General features: G+C 41.1%; 1 protein-coding gene across 1 annotated transcript in view; it reads right to left on the bottom strand.

Moving 5' to 3' along the window:
• F5 (coagulation factor V) overlaps nt 1-12,663 on the bottom strand; it is a 76,425-nt gene that overhangs the window by 24,466 nt on the left and 39,296 nt on the right. Inside the window, exons 9-13 of the mRNA XM_043485556.1 lie at nt 10,759-10,858; nt 9,655-9,866; nt 8,944-9,094; nt 6,827-7,039; nt 3,004-5,380 (exon numbers count right to left, since the gene is read on the bottom strand). Of these exons, the coding sequence (XP_043341491.1) occupies nt 3,004-5,380; nt 6,827-7,039; nt 8,944-9,094; nt 9,655-9,866; nt 10,759-10,858 (3,053 nt within the window). The remainder of the gene's footprint in view (nt 1-3,003; nt 5,381-6,826; nt 7,040-8,943; nt 9,095-9,654; nt 9,867-10,758; nt 10,859-12,663) is intronic.

Below are 12,663 nucleotides of genomic sequence, written 5' to 3'. Positions count from 1 at the left end.
ATTAATGAATGACAAATATTATCAGATATCAACATGGCAGATTTTAATTTTAAAAATAGAGAAAGTCATGCAATGGAATAGTGCCAGGGTTTGGGACAGGCAGATGGTAACGGTCAGTTGATTTAGAGGATCACCTCTGTAAAGGCCACTGGATGGGTGGGTGTTTTACATTCTGAAAGTAGCCACTCTCCCCATGTTTGCTTTTGCTAAATCACATTATTCTGCATGTAGTTCACCAGCTCAGTCTGGGGCTAGAGCACATCAAATTTTCCTACTGAATCTTAAATTTCCCTAGAGTCTGGGTGGTTTAGTTGCTAAGTCGTGTCCAACTCTTGCGACCCCATGGATAGAGGAGCCTGACAGGCTACAGTCCATTGGATAATCCAGGCAAGAATGCTGGAATGGGTTGCAATTTCCTTCTCCAAGAGTCTGGGAAACAGGCCACAAGCTCACCCATCAATCTCATAGTATATGTTATACAATACGAGCCATCATTAGAGAATCCCATTCTGCCTTCCTTCTAGTCTTGCTACCCTATTAATCCCATTCTTCCAGACTCTAAGCATGGTATACAGTCCCCTAGAACATACATGAATGTGTGTACTAAGTCATTTCAGTCATGTCAGACTCTTTGTGACCCTGTGGACTGTGGCCAGCCAGGCTCCTCTGTCCATGGGATTCTCCCAGACAACATACATGGGGAGGAGCAAGACAACTTTGCCGTTAAAAAGGTTGCATATCTGGAATGGGACATAGGATTTTGAAGAAACTGGTTTCATCTCTTTACATTCTAGGAAACCTTACTCCCTCAGGAACTTGCTTAGCAATCCCCAGATAAACTAGTTATTCTCATATAGTAAAGGGTGTTACATTTGAATAGGAAGTCACAGGAGAAAGTCTCTTAAACTCACAGAGTTTTAATATGGAAATGTCAGGCATCAGATTAATGAAATAATTTTTCTGAATCACTTCATGTGTTGTGTTTGCTTACTCTAGTTGCACTTTGATTTTAATTTATTAGGGTAACAGCTAGCTTTTGTGGAAGCTCTAGGCTTTATTTGGACAGTATAAATATGGCCATCAGCTACCATGTCATCAGCTATCCCCAAGAATTTGTAGTTGCTTCTTGTACCCATTTCTCTTCTTTCTCTATATTGTCATCCCAGAATACAGAACCCAGGCCAATGTGGTTTTCCACACTTGAGCAAATTAAAATGAAAAGTAACTTTTAAAAATGCACGTCAATCCATTAAAAACTCTCTCTTGTAAGTCAATCCACTTACAAAATTGCATCAACTCCTTCAACTCTATGGTTGAAAAGTGGCTAGAACCCTAAAATGTTAGAGCTGAAGTGGATCTTGGGGCCCACTTGGTGTAACTCCTTTGTTAAAAAGACTACAAATATTCCAGTCAACTAGGAGTGACTTAAAACTTTTGAAGGGTTTCTCACTGCTCTTTCAAAAACATCAAAATTCTTCCCAGGGCCCACAAAGCCTAGTAGTATCTTATCTCTACATAGCTAGCCAAACACTTTCTTAGCACGGACCCTCATCTTGAGCTCCAGCTAAAGAGGCCTTCAGTCTCAAGGCTTCCTCCTTTCCCAGGGCCTTCATCATGCTGTTCTCTCTGTCTAGAATGCTCTCCACTCTCTACCTCCTATTCATTTTCAGATCTCAACTCAAATGTCACTTTTCCAGTCAGACTTCCCACTTCTCATATCACCATCAATCACCTTTCCTTATTGGTCTTCATCATGGTTATTTTTTTTACACTTATTTATATGAGTACTTGGTTCATATCTACCTGCCCAACTAGACACAAGTTCCATCAGAGCAGGAGTCATATGCGTTTATATTCTCTTTTATCGTCTCAGCACTTAGCACAATGCCTAGGAGAGAATGAGCCCTCATTAAGGAGTTATTGGGCTTCCCAGGTGGCGCTAGTGGTAAAGAACCTGCTCATCAATGTAGGAGACATAAGAGATGCAAGTTCGATTCCTGGGTTGGGGAGATCCTCTGGAGGAGAGCATGGCAACCCACTCCAGTATTCTTGCCTGGGGAATTCCATGGAGAGAGGAGCCTGGCAGGCTACAGTCCATGGGGTCACAAAGAATCAGACACGACTGAGCACACACACACAAAGAATTATTAACTGAGTGATGATATAAACCAAGTTAAAATAAAAGTTCCAATCAAGATGAATCATAATCTAATGAATGGCTCAATCGAGGGTATAAACTTGCTTTTTGCTTCTAAGCTACTTTATACCCTTGACCTCTGCTACTGGAATCACATGGAATTTGACTTAATCTTCACCAAGATGGTATATACTTCATACTGATCAGTAAACAATTTTAAAATGTTTTTGTTACGTAATGGCAAAAGGAGATTTCTACATCACAAATTTAGATTTGATGCCAACTTCAGTGAAATAATATTGATTATCCTATAGCTATTGATAAGTCGTTTCCCAGGTGGTGCTAGTGGTAAAGAATCTGCCTACCAATGCAAGAGACACAGGAGATGCAGTTTTGATCCCTAGGTGGGGAAGATTCCTGGAGGAAGAAATGGCAATCCACTCCAGTATTCTGCCTGGGAAATCCCATGAATAGAGGAGCCTGGCGGGCTATAGTCCATGGGATCACAAAGAGTCAGACACGACTTAGCAACTAAACAACAACAACATTGATAGATTGGGCTTTGCACTGGAGCAAGAAGGAGTAGGAACATCTTTGATGAGAAAAGAAGAGAGAGGAGTGTACTGATTTAAATACAGCATATCAAAGACTTCTCACAGTGATGCTGCCTCTTGTGTTGTCCAGATGTCACCTGAAGTGGAAAAGCTTATCTTGGAATTGACAATGGAAACAGTCTAAGCCAAGTTGCACTATATAGGGGAACTAAATTATACTTAGTATGATTTGTCCAAAAGCATCTCCTTAGATTGTTGTAATTACTTTTTTAGCTTTAGTGGAAAAAATGAGAATATAAGAACTGGTCAAACCTTTGCACAAATTTTGAATAATCCCAGGATATTTCTTCAGCTGCAATGTAATAATTTTTTCTGTTTCCATTGTTGCTGCGGAGGTACCATGCTGCAATGTTGTCAGGATTTCTAGAGGAGTTGATGTTTGTCCTAAGATCAGTTTGGTAAGGGTCGTTATAGGCTACAAACTCAAATTCACCATAGTCTTCTTCACTGCTCTCTTCTTTCTGCCTTGGAATAATTTCAGTGTAATCTCCATCATCTCTACTGAGGCCTACTACAACCAGTGGATTAAATTCTTCTGGTATAAAAGTGTTATTTAGTGTAGAGTCTGGTGGAGGAGATGGCATCTGACCAATATCTGCATAAGGGAAAGTCTGACCAAATTCTGGAACAGGCAATGACTGACTAGATTCAGAAGTGTGGGATGTCTGATCAAGATCTAGAGGAGGTGATGTCTGCCTGAGATCAAGCTGGTCGAGGTCTGGAGGGGGAGACTCTTGGCTGAGGTCTGGAGAGAGACACTGTGGGCTGAAGTCTGGAGAGAGGGCCGTCTGGCCAAGGTCTGGAGAGAGAGACTCTTGGCTGAGGTCTGGAGAGAGGGTTGTCTGGCCAAGGTCTGGAGAGAGAGACTCCTGGCTGAGGTCTGGAGAGAGGGCCGTCTGGCCAAGGTCTGGAGAGAGAGACTCTTGGCTGAGGTCTGGAGAGAGGGTTGTCTGGCCAAGGTTTGGAGAGAGAGACTCCGGGCTGAAGTCTGGAGAGAGGGCCGTCTGGCCAAGGTCTGGAGAGAGAGACTCTGGGCTGAAGTCTGGAGAGAGGGCCATCTGGCCAAGGTCTGGAGAGATGGATGGTTGACTGGGGTCTAGAGAGGTAGCTGTCTGCCAGACTTCAGGTTCCAAGGAAGGGAAAATTTGACTCACATCAGTAGGGATGCCCTTGTTTCTTACGTCATAGTTGGGTATCTGACTGGGCTGTGTGGGAGATCTGTCACTGGGGGCTGTAGTAGAATGTGTTGGGTCAGAGTCTTGAATAGGGAATGTTTGATAGTGTTCCTCTGGGCTCACTGTCGGATAAAGATCTGGAGGGGAGCTTGTCTGACTGGTGTCATCTGGTGAGGCCTGGTCATGGTCAGGAAGTGAGGCTGCAAGGCTCACATTCATAGAGGGGAGTGTCTGACTGAGGTCTATGGAAAGAGATGTTTCATTGGACGCATGGAGTAACAATGAATGATTTTGTCTTCTGTCTGAAAAGGGGGCATTGACCTCTCCTCTCAGAGGGTGAAAACTCCTTGGAGATAGAGGAACGAGGTATGCAGGCTTTTCCTCCTTTTTCTTTCTTCGTGTCCTAATTAACGAAAGGCCTTCCTTCAATCTACTATTTCCTCTATCCTGTCTTTCTTGTAGAGGTTTACGTCTAGTTACCAAAAATGTCGGGTGGCCACTCTGCTTTCTATGACTGTTTTTGAAAGGGATGTTTTCTCCCCAAGTCCTTGAGGCATTCTGGGGGCTGTTGGGCAACTTATTAACAGTCTTGTTTTCATTTGCATCTTGGATTATTTCATAACTGCCTCTCTCAGAAACCAAATGCCATTCTCCATTCAGAATCTTAGATGGATCCTTTTGTTGTAAGAGTAACAGATCACTGGGAATGTCTTCCCAGGGCCCCATTCTAGAAGAAGAAGAGTTGTCTTGGCTTAAATGGGTCCTGATTTTATGTGCTGGAAATTCCGTCTGGGAGAACCTACGCTTTGCTGCTCGGCCTCTTCCTGCCTGGAATCTTTGATGTTCAGCAGGTTTTTTATTTTTGAATCCTTTGCCAAAAGGAAGTAGGCTTATCCCTGTGACATCTGAGAGTGGAGGATCTTCTCTAGGGCCTTCAGAATAAGGGCTGGAATGCTCTGCCATGGGAGGGTTGAGAGCTGAGTTCTTATCTGAGCCAGCGTGGGGGGAACCAGCTGCAGGGGCTTCCAGATGCAGAAGAGTTTTCAGAGGTTCTGCAAAGTTGTTGGCAATAAGCCTGCTAACATGACTTGGGGAAGAAGAATTTGAACCAAGAGCTCTGTTGGCACTTGGAGGAATGAATTCAGAGTCTTTCTCCAGAGCTAGGGCAGTAAGATTGAACTCATCTTTCTCCTGATTCAGTGATGAATTTCTGAATGACCTAAGTCCTAATGTTATAGCCAGTTCGTCCTGGTAATCAAAGTCAGCGTCATTTTTATCTTCAGTTTCTGAAGAATCACGCATTTTCCTTGTAGTCTTGGCTGTAGATCCTGAAGTTTCATATATAATCTCATAGGAGTCATCATCATCATTCCGGATACACTTAGCGTCCCTGAACCTCAGCCGTAGTTTTTTGCTTCTTGGATTGGAATTCATGGTGGTTAACATCCAAGTTCCTTCAAAAAAAAAAAAAAAAAACAGAATAGAGAACTCTTGAGTACAGAAAAAGATATTAAAAACCCTATGGTCCATTGTAGCAGATAATTTCCAGTGAACTTTCATTAGGGATACTGTGGTCTGTGGACCACAACTGATCTGTGAACTGCTGGTTACTGTTCCACAGTGACATAAGGAATGAAATCGAGAGGAAAGGGTATAGGAAACCTTTTTGCAATCTTCACATTTCCATGACATCCAACTGTGTGATCAGCACACTGATCTCATTTGACAGAATATGGACCCAGAGTATTGGTCGGTGCAGATTAGGGAGAAAAAACTTTCAGCGCAAATAGTTTGAGAGTCACTGTTTTAGAATATATTCAAAAAGAGATGAATTAAGAATGAAATGTGTGTGTGTGCTAAGTCACTTCAGTCATGTCTGACTCTGTGCGACCCTATGGACTATAGCCTGTCAGGTTCCTCTGTCCATGGAATTCTCCAGGCAAGAATACTGGAGTGGGTTGTGATTTCCTTCTCCAGGGGGATCTTCCCAACCCAGGGGTCAAACCCAGGTCTCTTATGTGTCCTGCATTGGCAGGTGGGCTTTTTACCACTGAGCCACCTGGGAAGCCCAAGAATGAAATGGTCTTTGAATATCAAAGCTCTGTGAGTTGCACATTTTGTTAGAGAGCTGAAGTTAGGTGAAAGATGATGAAATAAGAAATAAGAAGCATCTTATTGTTTCTTTTGTTCCTATTGTTTCCCAAGAAATAAACATCTAGATATTTCTAAGGAATAAATAATTCAAGTGGATCCAGGACAATATTGAATCTCTTTGAAATGGTATGCGATTTCCTGGCAAGTCTTCCATAGATATAACATGTCGATTATCTACTGAGTCCTAGGTACTTGGCATATATTACAATGAATGTCAGAGCAACTCTATAAAGTATTATTATTCTGTTTTTCAGATTAATAAACTGAGGCTCAGTGAGGTGGAGTAATTTGTCCGAGGTTACACAGATAGCAAGCAGCAGAGCAGGTTTTGAACCTGGGTCTGATGATTCCAAAGCCCATGATAGCTATCTGTGAAGCCCGCCTCTAAGGCATTATATTGGATTATCGCTAACCCTAGTGTGGGATGGCTATCTTAAAAAGCTGAAAAAGGCATTTTGATGAAAGAAATGCGCTGTGGCTGAATGCTCACATTTTCTCCTCAAAGTCATGCCTGATCCTTTTACTGTTATATCTTTGCTTCTCACTTAGCCCAGAGAAGGATAAATGAAATGCATGTAAAAGGACTGGCCCATTTGAGTAATCAATTCCCCCAGTAGAAATCATGAATAGTATTGAAAGGAAAGCCCGCCAGGAATGAGAGAGAGAAGCCCGGGAAGCGTGGTAGTCTGAAGAGCCGCAGCAGAGCAGGCAGAGCAGAGGATCCCTTCTAAATATCCCAGTCTTACCAATGTTATCCATTGTGACGGTCACGGATTCCCCCTGCATGGGGAAAAGGGTCAAGGTGTCCTCATGCCTCTTTCCATAGATGAATGAGTGCCCAGTGAAGTGAATGGTCAAAATGTCATTTTGGGTTCCCACGCTGCAGAAGTGCCACTGGACGGTGTCATCAAAGCAAAACCCTAGTGTGGGTATACTCTCAGGCACATAGCCATTAATAGCTGAAAGAGTGAAATCTGTTAAAACATCAGGCCTATACCAACAAAAGGAAATGTGGCTAATTATAACCCAGTGATACTCTGGTTGTGTCTTACTGATTATATGGGATAAGCTTTACCAGATTGAATATCAAACGCAGACTTTTCAAATGAGAACTTATTCTTTAAAGTTAGCCAAGGGAGAAAGGTCAGGATAAAAACAAAGCCTTTCATTCACATTGATTTATTCATTCATTTGTTAAGTGTATATTTTATACTCTAGGTCTGCTTTCAAAGATATTCTGAGGGTCAACTTAGAATATTATCTAGAGTAATTTTACCTGGAGAAAAAGCACAATATAAGAAAGTCAAATTCTTGAAGCATTAGTTATTGAATACAATTAATTATCCCTAAAAACAAAGCCTATTTAGCATATTTTGCAATTTTTATTGCTCCATCTTAGCATTTATATAATCCCTAGTTTGCACTCAGCTATCAAGTTCAGACATTTTCATTCTCTTTCAATGGGATACATTTTTAGGCAGTATCAGTATTTACTTATATACTAAGCATGGTAATAAAATCATAGATGATTTCTGTGAGGGCAGGGTCTATGTCTGCCAGGGTTACCACAATAACCCTCATCCTAGTATAATGCCTGGCACTAGTGAACACTTAAATACTTATGACATAGCTGGCCTAATGTGTTTTTAGTTTGTACCTGAATCTGGAGGCTTTTCTAAATGGTCTATAGCTACACTATTATGGTAGACACTAGTGACTATTGGGCACTTGAACTATGGGTAATCTGGATTGAGACGTGCTGTGAGTATAAAATACACACTGGATTTCCAAGACTTAGTAAGAAATAAAGTAAACCTCTTTTAATTTTAATATTGATTATATGTTTAAATGATAATATTTGCAATATCTTAAATAAAGCATATTACTAAAACAAACTTCACCTTTCTCTCCTTAGTGTTAATATGTCTACTAGAAAATTTTAAATTGTATTTGTGGCTCATATATAATTTCAAATGGACAGCACTGGTCTAGAACTCTGACAGATTCGTTGCCAAAATGAAATTAAGCAAAGAAAGCTGAGGCTGACTCCTTGTTCAGAGTTATTTTCCTGGTAACTGCCAGTACTAATAATCATCAGCTATCAGTCACCTGAAATTATTTGAACAGACTGTGGAGAAATTGTCCTTCTTTCTGTGATTACTTATGAGAGAAATTGAGTACAGTGACTCCCAGCTCTGAGGAAAGGGACCCTGACCCTTGTGGAGAAGTTTGCTTCCAGCTGGCTCAGTGAAATTTCTCCCAGACCTCCCATAGCAGTGGCTTTGAGCACGGACTTTAAAATTACAGAAAAACCTGATATATCTTGACTCAGATTATTCTTTCTGTTCTGTACTTCTTACTGCTCACTTCAAACCTCTTCGTGGATTGGCTTTCCAAGACTCTTGGCTCCCTGTTTGCATTTTGCTCAGTTTGATTTGACAGTCTAGCTTTAGATCATTTACCTTGTTTCTGCCCTGGGCATAAAGACTATTCGCCTTGCGCCCAGTCTAAAATTCTCAGATACCTCTGACCAAGGCCTCTTCCTTCACCCACCCACACCCTTCACCCTGTTCTTCCCTGCTCAGAGCATGTGTTCATGTCCATGTGCTCGTGCACCCCCCCACCCCCCCACACACACACATATTTGAAGCAGGAAATCAACAGGGCATCGAAGGATAACAAGCATTGACCTCTTGCTGTAAAAAGATTTCTTTATCACCCAGTAATTTCATCACCAAATTCCTGGATTGGAAGTGAGACTAAGAGGTGAGTGGATTCTAATTCACACTTCTGCCTCTTGATACAGTCACATTTCAGCCACAGGAATAAGAAACTGATGGATAAAAAGAGCGCTCCGACTTACTACTCATGATGTTTGACTCATAAAACTTGGGGTCATCACGTTTCACCTTCTCAGGATTTTCACAAAACTTGTAGATGTTGTCCTCGATGTACCAGCTCTTGTTCTCATCAAACACAGCAAACACAGCCTGCTGCTCAATGTCTGCTACCCTCTGGAGGATAAAAGTGCTGTGTTCAGCGATTAACATCCTAGCCTATGGATTACCTACAACACTGAGTTCTCAGAAACCAAAGGCACACAGGTCTCGGGGCCCGTGGAGCCATAAATTCAGACATCTGTGAACCCAGTGTGAACAAAGCCCTTGTGAGAGTCACTTTTACCAGGTGATGTCTCACTGAGCCCTGAAACAGCTTGGTAAAAATTTTAGGAAAGAATAATACTGTTTTAATGAAAGGAAAAAATTAAGAGAAACTAAGTGACTTGCTTATCATGTAGCCAGTATGGAAGATCTAGAATTTGAAACAAACAAAAAATGCAGTTATAGCACTGGAGATTTGTCTTCTCCAGTAGAGTCCATATAAGACTTATCTAAGAAATAAATAAGACGATAAAGTAACTAAAGGAATAAGCCTTGTTACATTCACGCTAAAGAGGGACTACTAAATATTTTCTGTTCTTCAGAAGCAAAAGCCCCATTATTTAACAAGGAGAAATACTCTGTTCCCATCAGAAATTCTCAATTTCTGAAAGGTTACTTCAGGGACGAAATACCTGTATGCCTCGTTTATCCAAGGATCTGCTCTTACAAATTAGAAGAAGCCCTATCAGTCCAGAAGCAATGTCCCTTGTGATGTCCACATTACTGTAGTATGGTCTTGTTAAGCACTGAGCATCATTTTTTGTGGGTTCATCAGATTCTAGGATGTTCCACTTATAAGTGTAGGTTTCCCCTGGTTGAACTGCTCTGATCATGGTGTTACTGCCTAAAAGAAAATATATTCAAAATTGGTTTTGATTTTCAAAATTATTTCATGGAAAAAATAAATAAGTAAAAAATGAATGAGTAATTTAAAATAATTGACCTCTCAATAGAATTGGTGTTGAGAAAGGGATATTCTTTTTATATTAAGCTCCATTTGATAGAACTCTGACTTGTTGTTGCTGTTTAGTCTCTTAAGTCGTATGCAACTCTTTTACGACCCTATAGACTGTAGCCCAACAGGCTCTTCTGACCTTGAGATTTTCCAGGCAAGAATACTGGAGTGGGTTGCCATTTCCTCCTCCAGGGGATTTTCCTGACCCAGGGATTGAACCTGTGTCTCCTGAGGCTCCTGCATTGGCATGCGAATTCTTTACCACTGAGCCTCCTGGGAGATGTCCAGAGCTCTGGATAGCTTGTAGTTATTAGATATCGGTCCACTTGAGGCCGCTTATTGCACTAACAAAGGACACCATACTTCATAGTCACCAGGATAAACAAAATCCCTGAAGTGAGCAGTGTTTGGTTGTGATTCTGAGGATACCCCTACATGTATACTGGGGCTTCCCAGGCGGCACTAGTGGTAAAGAACCTGCCTGTCAATGCAGGAGACACAGGAGATGCGGGTTCGATCCCTGGGTTGGGAAGATCACCTGGAGGAGGGCATGACAACCCACTCCAGTATTTTTGCCTGGAGAATCCCGTGGACAGAGGAGCCTGGTAGGCTATAATCATTAGGGTCGCAAAGAGTTGGACACTGAAGCAACTTAGCACACACACTACATGTATACTATCTGACGGTACAAGTTATACTAACAGGCAAGAAGGATAGTAGGACAATATGACAGTCTCTCAGAGGTCAGTAGTTTCGTTCAGTAGATGTGAAAGATTCAAACCTGAGGTTGAGGAAGAGTTTACTTCATCGCCATAAGGAGAGAAGGTCACACCGTGAGGGTAAATGCTGTAGGTACGGCTGGCCATATTTTTGAACACGATCTATAAAATTAACCCGAATCCATTATTTCAGGATTTAAGGTCAATCATGAGAATAGACAATGCTAGCTTTGCGTATTTACTTGTTGGATGGTGCGTATGTGTCTTTAGGTGAATGCAAACTAATAACTGTGTATCTGAGGGGCAACCTCTCCCCATCACCTGGCAGATGCATTTGAGAGAGTTCCACTTACATAGTAAGGTGGAAAATGGAAAGAGAAGTCTGACCTTAGAAGTGACATTTTCCTCACAGTACATTACCCTCTCCAAGTTGAGCCCCATCTCCCTTCCCCTCTCCTTTTGGCTTGGACCACATCTGCCTTTGAATCTGCCCCTTCCCTTCTCCAGTCTGCCAGATCTCCCAAACCCTTGTCCCTGATGCCATCTTATTCTTTTTTAAATATTTATTTATTTTACATGGCTGCACTAGGTCTTAGATGGGGCATGTAGGATCTTCGATCTTCTAGTCATACAGAGTCATATAACTGCGGCATTCAAACTCTTAGTTGTGGCACATGGATTCTAGTTCCCTGACCAGGGATCGAAGCCAGGTCCCCTGCACTGGAAGTGCAGTTGTAGCTACTGGACTACCAGGGAGGTCCCCAAAAAACCCTCTTCTTGATGGGGCATAGCAAATAACCAGCTCTTGAATTTCTAATGAGGCATCTTTATACTTTCTAAGAGCACCTAAAAGGGATCAGAAATGAGGAAAAGAAGAGAGAAACAAAAGAAAGGTGGCTTTCTGCCGTTTGGTTATTTATTTATTTTTTTAATGAATAGAATTGGCTTTGTCTGCAAATATCCTCTTAGTTCATTCCCATGAAGAGATGAAAGAAGCAGCTTCATCACACAAGAGTCCTAATTAGCCTCCTTAATCTTCAGAAGAGAACCTTAATCTTATCTTCTACTTGGTTGCTTGCCAAAGCATTTGGGTCATCCTTAATCTGCAGATTATATTCACCCTAGAATCTAGCCAAAGACTGCAACTTTTAATTCTCACTGTCTAGTTCTTATCAAAAGATAAGGTGATGACATGATACAACATATAAAGAAACCTGCCTGAGGAACACTCAGTGTTCTCGACACATATCAAAATTTACCTTCATCAGAGAGCTACATGCTTAGACCACATTGATGAACTGTTTTCGTCTATGTTCTCAGATATAATGAGAAACATTATTTTTAAAAGCTATGCAATTTTTAGGAAGTGGAAGAAGATGGTCGAGGAGTAAACAGGGAGATCACCTGCCTCCCCACAAATACATCAAAAACTCATTACAATATGGAACATCTCCTACAGAGTAACCTCTAAATGATAGCAGAAGACCCCCAGGCCTCCAAAAAAGAAATCAAACCATTATTTTAAAGAATCATCAATCAATTAAAAATAAATATAATTAAATAAAAAATTATGCAGCTTTTAAATTTATCATGCCAGTTGTAGATGGGTCAAGGATTTCATCTGCAACATCACACACCATGCTTTTTTTAAGTATCCATAGGATAACTTCTTCTAAGTCTCAATAACAGGGGAAATTGTACTTCTTTTATGACTACTGTGGATCTTGTCTGACCTATTTACCTGTTTATTTTGGCTGCTAGAAATCCTAGGACAAAATTTGCAGACAACATTATAGGAGCATATGGTATGTGTTTCATTATACTTATCCTTGGCTTTATTTTCTTTGTCCCCACATTATCCTTTATCCCAGTTACATCGGCTTCTTGGTTTATTCCTTTATAATCTGATCAACTATTTTAGATGATTTGTGTTATGAGATAGGCTATAATAAGTGCAAATACAAAAA

The sequence above is a fragment of the Cervus canadensis genome, chromosome 13 (assembly GCF_019320065.1).
Source record: "Cervus canadensis isolate Bull #8, Minnesota chromosome 13, ASM1932006v1, whole genome shotgun sequence".
Taxonomy (NCBI): Eukaryota; Metazoa; Chordata; class Mammalia; order Artiodactyla; family Cervidae; genus Cervus; species Cervus canadensis.
The sequence above is the reverse complement of the archived record's forward strand: the minus strand, read 5'-3'. Positions and strand labels throughout refer to the sequence as shown.